Source organism: Biomphalaria glabrata, chromosome 9 (assembly GCF_947242115.1).
Source record: "Biomphalaria glabrata chromosome 9, xgBioGlab47.1, whole genome shotgun sequence".
Taxonomy (NCBI): domain Eukaryota; kingdom Metazoa; phylum Mollusca; class Gastropoda; family Planorbidae; genus Biomphalaria; species Biomphalaria glabrata.
Genome location: NC_074719.1, coordinates 13,179,580 through 13,200,088, shown reverse-complemented (window position 1 = coordinate 13,200,088; position 20,509 = coordinate 13,179,580). Strand labels below are relative to the sequence as shown.

At 33.0% G+C, this 20,509-nt stretch overlaps 2 protein-coding genes across 2 annotated transcripts; one reads left to right on the top strand and one right to left on the bottom strand.

Annotated features, from left to right (window-relative positions):
• The first annotated feature begins 34 nt into the window (after nucleotides 1–34).
• On the top strand, nucleotides 35–8,423 carry LOC106065328 (uncharacterized). The gene is made up of 5 exons (XM_013224113.2): nucleotides 35–55; nucleotides 2,571–2,738; nucleotides 2,979–3,155; nucleotides 5,669–5,987; nucleotides 6,558–8,423. Exons 1-5 carry the CDS (start codon nucleotides 50–52, stop codon nucleotides 7,037–7,039), a joined length of 1,152 nt encoding a protein of 383 aa, XP_013079567.2. The 5' UTR covers nucleotides 35–49; the 3' UTR covers nucleotides 7,040–8,423.
• Nucleotides 8,424–13,007: 4,584 nt separating this feature from the next.
• On the bottom strand, nucleotides 13,008–19,845 carry LOC106065331 (uncharacterized). Its single transcript, XM_056041809.1, has 6 exons — nucleotides 19,726–19,845; nucleotides 18,634–18,791; nucleotides 17,644–17,774; nucleotides 16,695–16,818; nucleotides 14,969–15,087; nucleotides 13,008–13,157 (listed from the first exon to the last, which is right to left on the bottom strand). The coding sequence occupies exons 1-6, from the start codon at nucleotides 19,829–19,831 to the stop codon at nucleotides 13,082–13,084; spliced, it is 714 nt and encodes a 237-aa protein (XP_055897784.1). The 5' UTR covers nucleotides 19,832–19,845; the 3' UTR covers nucleotides 13,008–13,081.
• Nucleotides 19,846–20,509: the final 664 nt, after the last annotated feature.

Genomic DNA, 20,509 nt, shown 5'->3' with positions numbered 1-20,509 from the left:
TATATATATATATAATAAAGAATCAGATGAATCTCAATCTATACAACAAATGAATGTAAAACATAAGCTGACACTGACAGCATCAGGAAAAAAAATCAACAACAATATTACAATAAAAAACAACTCTTCAACCCTCTCATTTAAAAAAAAAGTTAATTAAAAGCTCAATATAGACAAGGGAGATCAATATGCCTCTACATATCAGCCGATGTAGAATCTATATGATCTAATATATACTTACTTATTCTTATATTTTATATCGTAGATAGGAAAACTAGACTACAATCTAGATTCTAGTGAATTCTAGTCTCACGATCTATCTGTTTAGTCTAGATCTCAATCTAGACGACTACAACCTAGATCTAGATCTAATCTGTGAACTTGAAGTAATTGTTATTGACATTTTATTGAGTCTCACTCTATGATTATCTTTAATCTTATCTTATCTTACCTAATTATTTAGATCTATATAATAATAATTATAAGATAAGATAATCATCTGAATACAGACGTTACTTCAAATTATCAGTTTATCTTTAACTCTTAATAATTAATAATGATACTCCATAATAATGTAGGCTATAATTACAATAATAATTAGATATATGTATTGTCTATGTATAGAATCTACTACTTCTAGATCTAGATTGACTCATCTATGATTTAGTAGATTGGAAGTACATTTTTATTTTAGTCTAGAATCTATATTCTAGATCTATATATTATTATTATTATTATGTTTAAACTAAGAAAATATGTTAAGACCTTAGCTTTTTAAACATTTCGAGTAAAAAAAAAAGTTTACAATAATATCATTAAGATTGATCTAGATTAGATTTAGTTTAGATCTAAAAATATTTGTCATAATGAATGATTATAAATAAATATTGACTAAATAGATCTAGAGTCTATATTTTTTCCAAAACAGTAAAGCTGCCATATCGACACCCCCCCCCCTTTTTGTATATACCATATCGGACATCTCACCTTATTTTTATTAATGCGTCTTTATTTTGATGGTTAGTACAGAAATACTGTGGTATTATGGTGTGCGATTCATTTTTCTATTTTTTAACAAATTCAGTTTTGTATATGTATACCTGTGCAAGATAGTTTTTCTACTAGGCAATAAAGTACACTGGTATGAAAGCGTGTTATTTTGACTTCATACACATGAATGGGGGTGCTTCCGGTACTAAGGCTACTGTATAGCCCCATGGTGCATTAGCAAAGCAAGACCTTATATTTGGATTCAGGATTGAAAGGAGAACATATATATTACACTTCCCTTGCTTTCCATTAAACCTATTCAGAATTATAGGGGTGTTCGATAAGGTTTACCATTTTAGAAAATGCTGCAATATCAAACAAATTTTTTTTTAGTGTACATGTATTTTTATGAAATGTTTTCTTTAATGTTCAAAACAAAATTAAACATAATCAGTAAATTTTTAGTATCTAAAAGACAACAAAACACACAAGCAATTTATAAATACAAATTAACAAAAAAAATAAACGTTTTTGCAGATTTACTTCCCTTGGCTCAAAAAAAATAATTTATTAAATATTAACTCTTTCTCTCCTAATTGACGATGCCAATGTTGATTACACCCACATTAAACTAAACTGATTTTGGATTTATAAACTATAATTTGTATTATGTTAAAAGAACATTCATTCTCCTATAATTCAATACCAAATATAACATTTTCTTATTACTAACAAAAAAGTTATTGAATTTCAATTATAAAAGAATAGTGAAATACAAAATGAGCAAAATGAATAATATTATCAAAACAAGGAAAATAATTACGTAGAGAAAGAGTTAAGTAGGCATATGCTCTCCCCTGTCATTGCTAAATCTATTTATAGCATTGACTTTGACTAAATTTTGAACTATCACTGACATGTGTATGTATGGGAATTAGTCTTTTGCACTTGGTAGTTCACCTCTTGCTTGACCAGAAAATACCTGAAATGAAAGAATTAGATGATTGAAACTTTTTTAAAGTGCATATTGTCTGATATGGTTTACAAGGTGTTCGATATCGTAGTCAGGGAAAAAAATTTGTCAGATGAAGTTTACATTTTGACATACTTACCCCACCCCTCTTTGACATCAGATTTTATTTTAACTACGCATGTTGAAACTGCGCAACAGATCTAATTTTATAGACCAATGGATGACGAGTTTAAAGATGGTTTCATTTTTGTTTTCTAGGTCTGCCAATACAGAGCTTCAATAATTAAAATGTGAAAAATCGCCAGCATTCGGCTTAACTCGTTCGATATGGCAGCTTTACTCTATGTTCTTTTTAGAAGATGAAACAACAATTGAAAAATGTTAATCCCACACTCATTGGTAATAAAGTCATTGGTAGTCCAAGATGGATTGATAACTACAATGAAATTGTTTTTTGCTCCTTGAAAAAGAAATTGACTGACTTCAACCATCCCCTTTTTTATATATCAGGACATTGTGCCCCCCCCCCCCCCCCTTAAGTAGACTGTGCACTTTTATCACCATAGGTAAATCTTTGTTAGAAATTTGTCATAAATTGCATTGACAGAAAAACTCACAAGAGCAATTGCAATCAATATTAGAGATGGATGACATGAAACAAAGCTTAAGTGATGAACTTACTAATGTTGTGAAAACTGAGATAATAGATTCAGAGACAACAGAAAACAGTTTCATTGGACAAAATTATGAACTTCATTCATCAGAAAAAACACAGGTAGGATAATTTGTTAAAAGGGCTAAAGTTTTGAAAATTTTAATAATAATTTTTCATTATTATTTAGAAAATATGTGATCAGTTAATTTTTTTTTTATGTTTGACATATCTCCTAGTAGGAGACGAACTAGTATCAGTCAATGTTTAAATTAATTGGACTAATAAAAAACGTATTCCCTAAATATCTTTATTAAGTGACACTCTAGCTTTTAATATAAAACTTGCATTCTATTTACAAAGAATTCTGAAGGTTCTTTTCACTCAAGATCAACCATGGATGAGATGAAACAAAACTTACCTAACGATCTTAGAAATGTTATAAAAGTTGAGAAAATGGAATCCTCATCAGATTCAGAGATGCAAGAAAGTAGCTACACTGATACAAGTTCTGAATTATTTTCAGGAGAAGAGACACAAGTAAGACAATTACTATATTACTCTATCAAAGTGTTTTGTTAATATTTCTTTGCAATAGGCATAAGAAAATTGTTTGCCATATATGTATTTAATTTGTTTGTTTTTTTTGTGTTGGGACACTAGAAGAAGAATTTTATAAGTGAACATTTTTATATTTGTAAGGTTATGGTTCAGTGTTTCATGTGTTGTTTCTACTTTGCTTCTTAGTTTTCTTTCTTTCCTGCAGTGTCTCTAAATAAATCTACCAATGCTGCTAATTTAGTTAGTGATAAAGTTTACCTTGTATTTTGCATAGACTGTTAAAGTCAATGTTTTCTTGTTTGTTTGTTTTACATGTTTTGGACATTCCTTCAGAAAAGAAAATAATTACATCCTAGCCCAAATCTCCTGCAGAATGGCAAGGGATGTTGACAGGCATCAACACCATTATGACGACAGTCTGAAACACATTTCACACTAGCAGGCAGCCAATCTTTACTTGAAGTTCACAAATACAGAATGCTGCCATAATATTTGTCTCACAATGGTGAAAAAAGTATTTTAGTTGTATATTTTTGGTTGATTTGTAAACATTTGTTTTGAACTAACTCTTTGACTTTATTCAATTTTCTCATTATTTCACCAATATAGAAATTTTATATTAACTTTTCATTTTCACTGACAGCAGCCCATTTGTAAAGCTCTAACTTCTATTCCAAATTGCACATATTTTATTTGGCTCCTTTTGTGTATTTATTAGTTATCTAAATCAAACTCAAACAAGCACACACGCACAATTTGTGTCAAGTTATATTTTTCTAGTTTGATTTTTCCTGAAAACAATACGACATGTAAAAATTATTTATTGATGTGTAAATATTTATAGTAAAATACTTTATCATTAGATTGACAGGGAAACTACTTTTCAACAATAAACTGTCTACTATCTAAATATAAACTATCTAACAACAACAAAGTTTAAAAGGCTAAAATACTTAATAGTTTAAAAAGATACTTTTAAAAACAATGCTTTTAAAAGGCCTTAAAAATTAGAAAATAAAAAAAAAAAAGCATTGGGTATGAATTCCTCTTTAACTCTGACTAAACATAGCCAACCCTTTTGTGTTTTAACATGTTTTTTTGTTCTTTTTTTTTTGAAAATATTTTTTACTGTTTATTATTAGACCCAACTTACCCATACCACTTATCTTGCTGGCTTTTTAAAGCAAGGATTGGACTCCGTGTCTATCTTTGAGTTTATAGGAAATGAGAAATGTGTTCATCTTCAACTGGGAAGGAGGAGCTATATATCTATATATATATTCTTCTTCCTTTCCATGAATGCATTCAATTGACTCAAAATATTTCACAGATTATTTTGTAGTAATAGTCAGATCATTACCCTAGATTGAGCAACAAGTTAATATAGGGGATCAGCCTACAGATTTTGCTTGTTACACAAGGAGTTATGTCATGACCTGACATCTCTTTTATGCCCTGGCATCTCTCTCATGAGCTATCAAATAGTAAAGTAGATGTTCTTTCAGACTTTAATTATTACACACACAAACAGACACAAAGGTACAAAGTTATTTCATATTTAAAAAAGACATATCAATTTGTTTTGTTTAAAAGTCTTTTTATCTTTAGATGCTTTCAAAATGTGTATTTTGACTATAAAAGCATATTGAGACTTAGAAAAAAATGATGATGTGATACTGTACATGTCAACATAAACATGCACATATTTTTAGCCATAGCTTCTTCTTCTTCCTCGTTCTCATAATTATGTTGGAGCATTCAGATGACTAGACCAACATATGAGATGAACTGTGCAGTGGTTCCAAATCAGGAAGCTCTCCATATAGTTTTTTTTCTATAGGGGTGTTATGGGGCCAATGTCTTGTTTGGGACTCTTGATAAAGAATGCAGTTTTCAAGGACATGGTCCGCATTCTCTGGTGATACTCCACAATGGCAGATTTCATTGGTTCCAATTTTGAGCTTCTGGAACATATGTTGTCTGTTGAGTCTGGTTCTGAGGCAATTAGATGATGATCTTGTTGGGATAGCTTTTAATAGATGTCGTTTTTCATGTCCATTTCTCATTGATTCTAGTCACCTTATAAGTTTCTTCATTTCTTCTGGATAGAGTGCAATGTTTCATTGTGTGTTTGTTCTCCCACACTTGGAAAGTGTATTTCTTTCTAGTTCAATATGTGCTGGTATCCATATAATAACATTTTTTTTGGCTGTTGTTGTTGAGCTTTATAAGTGCTGTCCTGAGTCATTTCATATAGGAGAAATCAGAGATTTCCAAGCTTTGGAGGATTGTTTTCACATCAGTTAGAAAGACAATCTGACTGTGTGGGGTACTTGGATGATTTGCTAGCATAGTAGCAGCTGGTTCTAGTGCTTCCTTTTTTGCTCTGTGGCAAAAGAGAACTCTCCAGTTGCAATGAATGAGCTATAGCTAAAATTTTAGATTTGATAAGAGTTTTGTTGTTTGAGTTATTTATTTGTTTTATTTTGCAGAACAAAATGGAGGTTCTGAAGCAAGAAATGAATTTAAACCAAGATATGTTTGCTGGAAACACTTTTAACAAAGATGTGCATGCTGGGAACTTTGAAGATAATGAACCAATTCATTCCAATGAAAATATAATTCACCAGCTGGTTTATGTAGAGACACAACCAGACAAATATGAAGTATATACCAAAACATTTGCCACTACATCAATGGTAAAAAATGATGAGACGAGTCATTGTGGTAAAAAGCCATTTCAATGTCAAATGTGTCGAAAAAAATTCACTGAGCTGTCTAGCTTAAAAGCTCATGAGGAAATTCATTATGGTAAACAGCCATTTAAATGTAAAATATATTCAGTAGATTTTATTTTATAACTCATTCTAACAGAAAGCCATTTCTATATAAAATTTGTATAAAAGAATTCAAACGATCCATCAACTTCTTTAAAAAAACATGAGATTCTTCTATCTGTTGTAAAGCCATTTAATTGTCAAGTTTTTTAAAAAGAATTCACTCAGTCCACTAGCTTAAAATGTCATGTCATAATTTTTTCTGGTAAGAAGCTATTTAAATGCTCAATTTGTCAGGAAGAATTTATTTCTTTTTGTAGCTAAAAAATCAAATCAGATGATAAAAAGCCATTAAATTGTCACATTAGTCAAAAAGAATAAACTTACTCATCAGAATTAAAAGGCTATGAGGTATTATTTTCTGGTAAAAAGCCATTTAAATGTAAAATTTGTGAGAAAGAATTCCCTCTGCCCTCAATGATACATTCTAGTACCTAGTTATTTAAATGTTTGTCAGATCACTTTATTTATTATTGAATATAGAAAATCTTATTTACAATTATGGGGGATTAACAAATACATGATATTGTCCTTACTCTTTAAGGAAAACGAAAAGAAACTACAACACAACGTAAGCGACGTTTAGAGAAACAAAAAAGAAAGCGTCAAGAAAAACTTGCCATGGAAACAGAAGAGCAGAAACAATTACGACTAGAGAAAAGAAAAGAAAAACGTCTACAAAAACTGGCCAAGGAAACAGAAGAGGAGAAATATTTAAGATTAGAGAAAGAAAAACTAAAGCGTCAAGAAAAACGTGCCATGAAAAGAGAAGAGGAACAACGTTTACAATTAGAGACAAAAAAAAAGAAACCGTCCAGAAAAAATTCCCTTGGAACTAGAAGAGAAGAAATGATTACACTTAGGGAAAGAAAAACAAAAGCAACCAGTAAGACTAGCAATGCCAACAGAAGAGAAGAGACATTTAGGAGTAAAGAAAAGAAACAAAAGCAACTTGACATAAAAACAGAAGAGGTGAAGCCTTTACGATTAGATAGAAGTGAAGAACGCTTAAAAAATGAGACTTGAGAGCAATATGAAAGACAATTGAGTGCTTATCATAAGTGTTACATAAAAGTCACTCACATAAGAAACACCACTTCAACGCAAAGAGACAGCACTCAGCATTTTTTGGCATCTAAAAGATTAAAAGTGATGAAAAATAAAATGTTTATTAAAGAAGAAATCGATTAAAAAAAAATTATTTAAAATTTGTTTAAATAACTTTTCTATTTTTAAAATTTCACTTTTGTTATTTTCCATCATAATTTAACCACAAATGTACAGTTGCGCTGTGAAGTATTTAAATGTTTACACTGTTCTCTAATGTTCCTGAACTCTGAAATCAGTTTTCTGTGAGCTGAAACAAATGTCTATAATTATGCTATTTGTTTACATCTCAGTACTTTTTATCCAATGCTAGCGAGTGCTAGTACCACAAACAATTCTTGATTGCATTGTGAAGTTGGTTCTGCAAACGATCAGCCATCTTTTCAACAAGTCTAACTACACAGAAATATTTTTGTTTTATTGTTCAAGAGACACGTAATATTGAGCCCTGATCATCACAAGCATTCATAAATAAATTCACCTTATGAGATGGGCGAGTGTCTAGTTCTAGTCCTAACTTCTGTTGCAGCTTCTTGTAATGATGTGATGGTTTGGTGAAGACAGTGTTGTCAGACAGTTAACTCTTGGCCTTTTTATTTGTCTCTCTTCATTTGTAAACATTGCATCCGAAATCAGGATGTTTCTTTTTTAAGATGGTTGTTTTAAATTGGCAAAGCAACAAAGTTAATATTATTTTTATAACAGTGACAAAATTTGATCAACGACTAAAACAATTATGTTTAATATAAGGCACAATTAAATAAATCAGTTGTGCGCAGCAGTCACTTCACCCCTTGGTCTATGAAAATAATAAGTATGAACCAGGTAGTGATGTAAAAAAAAAAAGTTAAGTTCCCTTTTCAGACCTTGTGATCTATAGGGTGGATGATGTAAAGGTCATCTGATTCTGTGGCCCACGGTTAACGAGGGTGTCATGTGACCAGCACAATGACCAACTGTCTTTACTTTTCCCCGACTAATGTCCGGTACCCATTAAAGCTGGGTGGACAAAAAGGTGGCAAAAAAAAATTTATTCTGAAATTTAAAACCCAGTACCGGTATTCACCAGTATTCGAATCTGGGATCCCTGGTTCAAAAGCTAAGCGCTATGCCGCTCAGCCAACTCGCCTCTCTGGTAGTAATGTGGTGAATGGGATTTATTCTATCTGATTCTTTGTTTAGTGTTGAACTTATTCCCTGTGAAAGTCATCATCAGATGTACCTGTGTTTTTGTGCCATGTTCCCGATATTTGGGATTTGTACTGTGTTCATTGATTCAGTGTATTAAAGCCATACAACAACAGACTTGGTTATTGCTTTCATTGAGACAGTTATACTGATAAAGTGAGTTGATACAAGCTTTGTAAAAAAAAAACTCATATTATTTATCTGTAATAATAAATGAAAAGTTATCATAGATTAAATGATGACATTATTAAAAAATCAAACAACGCATTAGGGTTTATTAAAAGAAATTTTTACAAATCAAACAGGAACATAAAACTATAATGCTATTTGACCTTAGGTAATTTTATAATATGCATTGCATCCTCTGTTTGAAACCCCTCAACTCAAGAAAACATTAAGAAACATGCAAAATAGAGCAGTAAGGTTGATATCAAAGGAATACCATTGGTATAATCACTAAATTTACGGACACTTCAGCACTGAAGAATAAAAAGTAAAGTAGCAACAATACACTGAACCATAATTTACAAACAAACAAAACATAATAAAGTACACAGCGAGACCATTGTTGACAGGCATAGATGTAATTCCAAATACTCACACTATCACCTACTTTCAGATTATCGTCTTCTTTTATTTCTATAGTGGAGATTTTCAGGATAAACTTCACAATGTTGAGAACACTAAACTGTGATTGACCATTTGATTTGGGATGATGAGGCCTACTTTGCATAAATATTAAAATTAGCGTATTAAAATGTTAAACATTAAAATGTTTTAGGTAATTTTAAAGCGTTTTATCAACTAGCAAAGGTTCTTTCTGGAGACGAGAGGTCCGGCGGAAGCGCAGCGGGGTCCGAGAGTTTTCATCTGCTTTGAACTTCAGAAATTTATTCCTCAAAATAATTAATTACCAGTTACTAATGCCCAACAAAATTCGACCTGCGGGCCATTTTAATTTCCGACACTCGTGTCGGCCACTCTGCCACATTACCGAAAAAAAAATCGAAATGAAATGGAAGTAAAGCTATTTTATTTGAAACTAGTGAATCTAGTACTTACATTAATTAGTGAAATGTTTGAAGTTATCTTCTTTTTTTACCATAGATAAAATAGCTTCATTTCTCTACTTACAATGTGGCAACGTCGTATCCAGCTTCAACAGCGACGTGTTTTGTTGTCTCTTTTTGGTAACTAGTCTTCAATCTGTAGGCCGTAGTTTAACAATATTCTATTCGCGGCTCAAATCAAGAATGCTGCCCTATTTGTGTATTATACTTGTTTTTTTTTTTTTTTAAACAGCCACACTTTCTTTACCAATCAAATACATTGGCTTACTATTATGTTCTCTGCAAAAAAAAAAAAGTAAAGATCCGTTGACTTTTCCTGATACACCTAGTCCCATTTCATAAACACAATGTTAAGGGTGATTGTAAAAATTCATCACATAAGAAGTTAGATCCATAACATTGGTAAAGAAACCTTTAACAACCAGTTTAGACAGTGGATTTTCTACGCTTTGTGCCGACGTTTCGGCGGGCCGGACCTATCCCGCGATCCGTATTTTGAGCATCACTTGTCTAATTGGTATTTTTTAAAAATTGATTCATAGAACCCCTCATGGTTGCTACGCCACTGCACAAATATATATATATATATATATTGTTACGTATTTCTGAATCTTCTGGCTAGATGTATTAGTTGGCACACAAATAAAAACACAGCAAAGAACTTGACGACTAAACTTTCAGTTTCATATAACTTTAATGACTATTAACTCTAACAATTCGTTACTGTAACATGTAGCGTAGAAGACTGTACAATATCTGTCAGTTTACAGTTAGCTATACTTCGTTGCAATTCATCTCTTCATTTCGTTGCAATTCATCTCTTCTCAACTTGCATCGAGCCGTATTCCACAGAACAGACCAACGACACACTTCCCAGTGTCGCTCCAGGTCTCCCAAAGCTGAACCAAGTCGTACTCAAGTCTACCGAATCAGAGCCGCACACGTCTTACATCGACTGTATCGACTGTAACGGCTCAAGTCCACTGTAGTTCGCTGTATAGACTTTAACGACGGTAGTCCACTCCAGTTAACTCTACCCTAGTTAACTTGCATCGAGTCGTACACATTTCTCTTCCACAGAGCCGCACACGTCTTACATAGTCTGTATCGACTGTAACGGCTCACTCACAACTCCATACGACTGACTTTCACATTAACTTTCAGGCTTATATAGAGTCCCTAATCGCTTCTCTAAAGTTGCACAAACACTCCTAGTATCCTCTGGAATAACATGTCAGGAAACGTCACATCCTGTCTTTATTTATACATGTAGATTCCAGAAAACATCGGCTGCATTGTCATCTTGCCGGGGTCACAAGTTGTGACCTCTATCTGTCACTGGACATTGCTAGTACCTTCTGGAATAACACGTAAGGACACGTCACATCCTGTCTTTGTTGATACATGTACATTCCAGGGAACACCCGCTGCTGTGTTATCTCGTCGGGGTCACACGTTAACCTCTTCCTGTCACTGGTCATTTGTAACACTGCCCCCTTCTTAGATCTGTTCGTCCCGAACAGATTCCGTTTCACCACGATACTGATGAAATCGATTGACGATCAAGTAGGAAGCTTTGGTGGTTGCCCCCTTCTCAGAGATGTTCTTTCAATCTGGCCGTTGTCCATCTTCTTTCCATAGAAGAATGGGAGCCAAATCCTCATGTTTTCAGCAGGTCCTCACAAAGGTTTTCATCATTCTTGGTATGGAAACATCGACCTTCAGATGACGACATTGGGCACCCTTGTCGAGAAAATTCATCAGCATTCTAACGAGTTCGTGCTTCACTGGCTGAGCTGTACATTTTCAAGAATCTTTTTACAGAGCTTCTTCAGAGATACACAGGTTCATCACAGTACAGCAACTGACTTTGGGTTTGTACGATGCCTGTTGGGTTGATGTTCTCTTACAGTTTTATTCGTACAGTTCTATCGCAGATGGTTACTCACTTCACAGTTCTGGCATCTTACACTAGTTCTGTCCTTCTTGCTTCTGACTTGATTATCGTTCTTCTAAAACCTCTGTTATACTTCATCAACCTATTCTCATGAGGAATGTTCTTAGATTATTCTTTAGTGTCTTCACACTTTCAACTGATTCGTAAGGCTTTCTTCTTTGGTTTATGGTCCCGGACAGAATCTTTCTAAAAACATGGCTGTGGAGTTTCATTAGTGCAGGTGGGGGTTTATCAGTGGAAGAAGTGGTGGGCTTGTTTTCTAACAACATGGGCTATGAAGTTTCATAAATGCAGGTGGGGGTCTATCAGTGGGAGAAGGGGTGTTCTTGTATCTTGATCTTGTTGGAGCCATCCACGTTGCACTCTGCATGTGTCGCTTTCTCCGCCTCCTCCATTTGATATTTCTTTGGTTGCGTTGATGTTGATGTCGTTGTCTTGCTTTCTTGTCAATCAATGCTGATGGCAGCGACTTAGCACATAGGAAGGTATTGCATTTCATAGTTGTAGTCGTCAAGACTGTTGATCTAACAAGTTGCTTCAGCATTATTCTTTGATGGGTGCTTTGCGAATGAGCTGCACGTCCACTTGAAGGCAAGGTGTCAAACACGTCATCACCTTCATCCGAGTCTGGAGCACTCGCCTATGGGGCAGGTTGATAACATTCAACGTGCAAAGGTCCATCAACTTCAGCATCAGATTCTATTGTGTTTCCATGACTTTGACCAGGGCTTCACTGGACATTGCTAGTACCTTCTGGAATAACACGTAAGGACACGTCACATCCTGTCTTTGTTGATACATGTACATTCCAGGGAACACCCGTTGCTGTGTTATCTCGTCGGGGTCACACGTTAACCTCTTCCTGTCACTGGTCATTTGTAACAATATTATGTATATAGCGCTTCACAAATTTGTAATACACAATAACAATACTATATCTCTAAATAGACCCACTATTATAGCATGGACTAGAGGTCTGTGTTTACAAGTCTGGACTTATATCTTGAAATTCTTAACCTATATGAATAGATTTCACATGTGCGTGACCAGGAATTTTTTCGTTCAGATAGGGGGAAAAAAAAGGGGGGGGGGAATCGATTCATATTTTTCCCCTTTTTTTCTTAATTAATTATGTTAGCAGTTATTGAGAGCTAAGTAAGTATCATGTAAGTTCTGTTTTCCTCATCTGCGCTGTCTTCGGCAAAGGTTTTTCTTTTGGCCTTGAATGTTCCGCGATCTTCGTGAGAGCTAGCCAGCTGTCTCTTCAGAGGTCAAATGATACCTATTGTTTTTCTCTATACCAGTGATGGCAAAAATAAGCAGGGAAAGAGGGGGGGGGGGGCGCTCCTGTTACACCGTCTTGAAAACAAAAAAGATCGCCCATCATCCATTATCTAGGATTTGTGTCTAACATTAAGTAGTGCCTCTACATCCCCAGCCTCCAGCAGAGCATGGTTGTTGGTTACTTAAGTCTTGCCAGCGTATGTCCATTATGGAGTGCAAATAGCCAAATACTTTTGATGAAAGCGTTCGAGGAACCTTAGATGCCTCCAACAGAGAACCCAGATCTCAGAACTTATACGTGTTAGTCCAGAATCAAAGTACAGAGAAATAATATAAGCAAGTCTTACTCTGAGTTCTTATAATTTTTTAATTATCTTTCAAGTGAAACAGAATATTTCAGTCATAGCACCATTTCAAATGAGCGGTTTCATTTATAATCTATCTCGAGTCGAACACTTCATTTCAGCATTCAGGTTTTATAGCACAAGATGGTTGAAAGTCGCCGGCTTGTTCAAGCACCGATGCCGGAAGTGGGTACCTGAAATGAGCCATTTAAATGTTTAAGTTAGAGGCTATTCATAGTTCTTGCTTAAAAGTTATTTCAAAAAGTTTCTTGCACACTTTTTACGCATAAGGTTAATGTCAATTTACAAAGATCCTTTGGTACTCCTTTTTTTTTAAATGAAAGGTTTATTTAGCTCTCAATTAATGAATTAAAGAAAACAATATTAACAGTAGAGATAAAGATTTCCTAAATAAAGATTTAAGAAAATAAATCACAGAATAACAGCCTTTCCACTCTGGCTTGGCTGGAATAGTGTCAAAAATAAATAATAATAAAAAATAGAAGAAATATGACGGAGGTTAGCCAGATAGTATATCAATCAAGTAACATAAAAAAAAAGTTGAAAAAAAAAAAGACAATTCCTCCAGGTAACTTTTCATAAGGATATTACTCTATACTTAATAACTAATAAATAATGGATTTAAAAAAAAAGAATATTTTTTACCCAGCCACTATCCCCCCTTTCCCCGAAAATATTCTTGGTGAAGCCCATGTATAGCCAATATCTACTATTTCAAATTCTAGTTTGGTAACACAGATAAGCCTTGGCAACTGAGAGATGGTAGTCTAGACCAGTGATGCTCAACCTAATTCGACCTGCGGGCCATTTTAACTTTCGACACGCGTGTCGCGGGCCAAATCAACAAAAAGGTAAAAAAAAACAAAAATGAAATCAAAATTCACCTGAAACGATTTAAAACTATTGGATTTAGTACTTACATTAATTAAATGGGATATTTAAAGTAGATCATTTTTTACGCATCTAAAAATGGCTTCATTTCTCTACTTAAAATGTGAGCAACATTTTAGTTAACTTTATCACCAACTTATTTTCTTATCTCTTTTTGGTAAATGTTCTCATCGACCCTCTTGGCGTAGTTTAACCAATCTTTAAGACGTGGCTCAAACCAAGAAGGCCTTCATATTTGTTTTATAATGCCGCTGTATATGTTGTTTCTGAAACAGTCAGACTTTCTTTACAAAACAATTATATTGACTTATGTTTCACAAAAAGATCCATTCACTTTTTCTGGTAGACTCTACATGCAGAGTTCCATTTCATAAACTCATAAACGCACACTCGTTAAACGTCATGGTATATATCCATCAGAGAAAAAGTGGGCCCTAACGAAGATAAAGATACATTTTCAATTTTTTTGAAGGCAGGAGAATTTTTTTTTCTACTTTTTGTGCCGACGTTTCGGCGGGTCGGATGGAACCACGTCGCGGGCCGGTTCTGGCCCGCGGGCCGTACCTAGACCATGGAACTCTAAAATTCTGAATCTAGATATTAGATATATGGTATAGAAAAGATTCTAGTTTGTTGATAGGCGTATAGATGTAGACTTAGAAGACGGTGCGCAAAATGTTTTTGAACCTCTATTTATTTATGATTTAACGCTTCATTGAAGACGCGGGAAGACCGCTGACGTATAGCTGTTCAAAATATAGATTGGCCAATTAGATAGTAACTATTTTTTCCAAAGATATACATCAACTTGTAAAATCGTTAGAGCCTTTTTCGATGTCCATGTCTAGTTCGGTTTCGATTCCAGGTTCCATAAAGAGTTTGCGAGCTGAATAGAGGAATGTAAAAAAAAGTGCATCGGCATTTCCATACAGGAACCATTAAAAAATAAAGCTCTCTAAAAACAATGTTCTTTAAATCTACCTTCTTACTCGTATTTGAAAAAAACATTATTATTATTATTATTAAACTTTGATCAAAGCAATAGCTAAACAACAGGAGAAAAGTTGAATAGTTAAATAATTGCAAGTCTTACTGTTCAATTTTATAGTTGATATATGGTAAGTCATAGCTACTTTCTGGTTGGTTCTGTGTCGCTGGAACTGACATTGTGAAAGCCTCACAAGTTATAGTAACTACATAGCGTTGTGGAACCTGAAATGTCAGACCATTATATTGTATTCCTGGGTAACAATTTGTTTGTGCTAATATGTCCATAATACGTCAATATTATTTCATAGTAGAAACTTTTTAACCAAGCAGACAAAGTGAGTTGATATAAGCTTTGTAACTAATAAACCAACAAACTCCGAGTTCCCTTCCATTAAACTTTATTTTGGTTGTGTTTACAAAAAAAAAAGTGGATTTAAAAGATAAGGTAGGGGAAGGTGGGGCTAGTTGTCACAATTTTCAAATTTTGATGTTTTAAACATATTTAGAATTCATTGATTCTCACCAAAATGCTTAATCTTCATTGGGGCAAATTGTTACAACTGTGACATATTACCCCAACCAGTGTGACAACTTGCCCCACAACAATTTTCAAAACATTTATTCCAATAACATTTTATTAGGTCGAGCTTTAAGAAAAAATAAACAATTTCAATGTGTAACTAATATATAGAGACATGAAACAGTGTAATGTTAGACAATCATTTCAACAGTATAAGTGTTTTACAACAAATTTACGCAGAAATAAAATTCCACTTTCCTAACAGTGAAAACTAATGAAACCTGATACGTTTGAAATGCGAAAAGGTATCGACTTCACTTTATAACTATTTGTATATGCTTCCGTAAACATCTTCAATGTAGTTTCGCATTTTTGATAGCGCATCAAATTATACCGATATAGTGTTTGTGACAACTTGCCCCTGTGACTCACAATAGCTCATTAAATAGGTCTCACAAGTTTTGGAAAGTTTACAGATTCGTTAGAATCTGGATGCACACATTTTTTTAAAACCAATAATTTCTTTGTATGGCATTACCTTTAACTTAGGACTCGCTTTGCCTTAAACCAAGTTATATGCCTTCTACGACCAGGAGACATAGCGCAATATGTACCACGGGAATAATGGCAGAATAAAAGTAAATTATGACTTAACATTCATTATTATTAAACTATTCACAAAATATAAATAATGGTATTATGTTTTGTTTCTCACAAAATGTAAAATCTTAAATCACAATAAAAAAACATCCAACTAATAAATGCAAACAAATATTAAAATAATGTTGGTTGCATTGAAACCTAAAACTGCTTGACTCTGGTGTGTGGAGTCTTTAAAAATCCAAAATCAAAACGGGATTCAAGCCCAGGAACTCCATTTTCGGAAGCCTGGTGCTACCACACCACCCATACAACTTTAAATATCATATATTTATATTATATATATATATATATATATATATATATATATATATATATATATATATATATACAGTGCTTTTTGTGACGGTACGCACCGGTACGGCGTACCGGCACCTTTTTCAATGTGGGGAAAAGACTTACTTTTCTAGTATTTTAACGTTTATTATTAATTTATTAGTAGTTAAAAGTTAGGCAATCCATCACTGAATACCGGCACCTATTTTTTTTTTTTTACAAAAAAGCACTAATTATATATATATATATATATATATATATATATATATATATATATATATATATATATATATATATATATATATATATATATATATATATAGCTATCTAAACATGTAAATAACTATCTAGAGTCATATCGAGAGATATTTACATTGACTTCATATTGGGTGCAGGCTGGCCAATACCCAACAAAGAGTTTGTTTGTCACTGTGCTATACTTCGCTGTGCATCCAGCCTCTTCCACTATGTCCTCCAGTTGCAGGTTAGGAACGTCACTGGATAAATGTCAATGATAACATTAAATGAATGTCAGTATTATAGACATAACATCAACTAAATATCGACAATCTTAGATGACGGTTAGCAATAACTAATAATAACAATAGATGCATGTCAATGATAATATTAGGTATTAGATGCATGTCAATGATAATATTAAATGAATATCACTTTAACATTAAAAGAATATTATCTTTAACATTAGATAAATGTCAAGAACATTATTAGATTAATGTCAACAATAACATCAAATGAATGTAAACTTTAACATCAGCGAGAAGCTTTGTAGTTTAAATTCTTTTGGAACATATCTTGTCATCATTGAAATATATATATAAAAAACAACATTCAATACACATTACTTGAGTTTTACGAGGCCTTAAATTCTTTAAGTTTCAATACATTGAAAATAACTTTAAAGGTTATTTTACCTGGTCTATAATTATTATATAAATATGTTCCAAAAGAATGGTGTTCTTTTATGAAAAAAATGCTTGCATAGTTAATTTTAAAAATTAAATTTTTCGCTTTCAGAAAAGAAAAAAATAGCCGTTGCATCAGAACTTTAAAAGATCTAAACTATTATGATATTGGATTTTCAATATCTGTTCTAGTTTATGAGATCTAATTGGGACGGACGGGCTGAATGACGGACTGACGGACAGACAGACCGCATAAATCTAATAGCACCTATTCTACTTTGGGGGGCCGCTAAAAACAACAACCTAGTTCTAAAGAAAATATGTGTGTGTGTGTTTTCTTTAGAGGAAAGATTGCGTACTGATTCTATTAAGTCTATAGACCTATAGAAAAAATAGTACCTGGCAGTTAAATTATTTGGAATAATATAATGTTTGAGATTGACTAAACCTTCATCATCTTCAAACACAGTCATCAGATGATAACGAGCTGGTCGACCATTGACATATTGATCTACTGTGAATGTCAAAGCCTGAAAAATGTAAAACAATGAACACGGAACCAGATCAAATTGAAACATATTTCTAGCCATTGATTCACATTATTCACATATTTTACATATTGGTGTAGGTCTGCACATTAATCTATAAATTAATACACACATAAATAATAATAATAAAAAGATATGCACATTATCTATCTATGTAAAATTTACTAATTAATATACATATTGTCTACAAATTTGACCTATACGCAATCTACAAATTGATACACATATTTACATAGCATTTTTATTATTGTGGAATGTGACACCCGTATGTAAATCGCACCCATGCACGTTTGCACCATTCCCCCAGTCACATTTATAATAGCCCCATTCCCACACAACAAAGCTTTTCCAAGGAGAAGAATTCCGCACTTACAGCTATATTTCTCAATAATGTGGAAGCTATTTCCCATATTCGATATCAAAGAAAATAATAAGTAAACAAAAATTACTTGATTAATTTTTTAATTCATTCATGTTTTGATAAATAAAATAAAGTTTCAACTTGATCCGAGAATGGGCGTGGGAGAAATAAAGTGTACAATTACATAGGGGGACAAAACCTTACATATTTAGCCTTATCGGTGAATACTGAAGGATTAATTTTCCTATTTTGAATCAAACAAAATAACTAAAATAATTAATTATCAGTAATTTATTGACTAATTGGTTTAATTTTTTTTTATTGATTCATGTCTTGTCTATGCCAATGAATAATTGTGCAAAGTTTCAACTTGATCCCAGAATGGATGTGGGAGAAATGACGTGCACTAAATTTTTACCAGTGAATAACAGCAATAATTTGCGAATATCAACAGCAATAAGAAAATGAATATTAACTTACAGGTTGCAAAGCTGTGACCACAACGGGCGTAATAGTAAAAGCCAATATATCATATGGTAGAGCATTTTGGTCTCCATTCTGAGAAGAGTTTTCTTGATTGATGTTAATGAATGTACCACTCAACATATAGGCATAATTAAAGGCCTTATGGGTTGGTACTGGAACAGAGGATGCATCGAGTAAAACACTTTTGGAAAAAAATGTCGCCTTTTATTTTATTTTTTTAAATTTTTTAATGATTATAAAAATAATATTAATATCTGAAACAGACGATATATTGGATATAACACTTAGCAGTGCCAGAGACTGAAATTTAATGCAATTTAGTCTAGATGTAATCTGTATGAGATTTACGTAAATAAAAAAATAAACAAAGCTTGGATAATCTATCAATAAACTTGAAGCAACTTTAAATCTAATAAACAACTCAGTTGTCGTGACATTATGGCTGACTTCGCTATTTTTTTTTTTTAGTTTCTCTCTTAAATATACGTTAGATTAAAAAAAACAAAGAAACATTTTTATCCCCCCCCCCACTTCTCACGCCCCCGCCTCCTGAGAAAAATCCTGGTTAAGCGAATGAACACATCTACTATACTTTATAATAGGCTACTAGATCTAGACTTAGAAGACGAGGAGCAAACTTTTTTTTCTGAACATTAATTTAGTAAACTCTTCAATCAATAAAGCCTTACATTCCAAAATTCTCTAACTCAATAGTCCTTTCAAAACTGTTGTTGGATCCACATCTAGTTATTTATCTAGCCAAATTTAGGCCTACATTTTTTTTTATTTTTTTTTTACTTTGAAAAATTATAATGGTCAAACTAGAGTTTCCCTCATGTGGCCATGAGATAATAATTCTTTTTTTTTAGCGATATACATCAACTGTTAAATTTATAGGGAAATCGTTAGAGCCGCTTTTGAGATCAGCGTTCCAGGTTCCTGGTTCCACGAAGTTCTGAATATAAGTATTTTAACAAGGAAAAAAACTCACAAGTAAATATAATTTCCTTTCATAGGAATGAAGCCAAAAGTTCAATGATATTTAAAGATCTAATTTGTGTTTTAAAAAAGGAGAGAACAGCTGACCTCTAAATTCAGGGTTTGAAGATTGCCCGAAGACAACAACTGAGCCGATGAGTGTGATAGCTAAAGTCAAAAGCATTGTGTGATTCCCGTTTCTTTCTGTTGGCATAAAAGAGAAGGTCAGTCTGAAAAAGAAGGTAAAAGGTTTATTCTTAATAATTACAGGAACCGACAACGTCAACTAATTGTTGTTGTTTTTTTAATCGATAAACTTAAAAATGCGTGCAGAATTATACTTCTGTAAATGTGAGTTTCTGGACGATTTAAGAAAATATTTCTGTTTTTATTAGCTACACTGGGTAGTCTAGCTCACAATATAGCCTATAACTAGTTCTTGGCGGTAGTTTGATACAGAAAACTTGAAAACGTTTCTTCTTTCTTTCTTTCTCCCCACTCCTTCTCTCTTAAATTAAATAGTGGACATTATTTCAAATCTACATTTTGAAAGATAATAATAAAATGTGGGAAGATAAAGCATTTTCTAAAACAAGAGTTAATAGACTGTTTGTGTTAATCTCAGGAATTATAAGCTTATCCGCCGTGCTGGTGTGTTACTTAATGTGTAAGTACGACTGAACGGCATGGGCCTCCTATGAGTTTGTGTATATTACAAACTCCCTTCATTATTATTTTAAATATCTTATCTGAGGTCAATATATTTTTTTAGAGAACTAGTTGATGAATGAATCTTTGAGAGAAAAATGATGAAAGCGTCGGACTACAGAAAAACCAAGAGGGAAAGACATGAGGTTAGAGACTAGTTGATCAGAACATTCCATTGCTGCTA

Excerpts from the sequence above, each read along its gene's own strand:
- LOC106065331 (XM_056041809.1), bottom strand. The coding sequence starts at position 19,831 with ATGCCAACAGAAAGAAACGGGAATCACACAATGCTTTTGACTTTAGCT. Across the intron at positions 18,792-19,725 it reads TTCAAACCCTGAATTTAGAG|TACCAACCCATAAGGCCTTT; the intron begins GTCAGCTGTTCT and ends CCTCTGTTCCAG. Across the intron at positions 17,775-18,633 it reads TGGTCACAGCTTTGCAACCT|GCTTTGACATTCACAGTAGA; the intron begins GTAAGTTAATAT and ends TACATTTTTCAG.
- LOC106065328 (XM_013224113.2), top strand. Across the intron at positions 3,156-5,668 it reads TTTCAGGAGAAGAGACACAA|AACAAAATGGAGGTTCTGAA; the intron begins GTAAGACAATTA and ends TTTATTTTGCAG. Across the intron at positions 5,988-6,557 it reads TCATGAGGAAATTCATTATG|GAAAACGAAAAGAAACTACA; the intron begins GTAAACAGCCAT and ends TTACTCTTTAAG.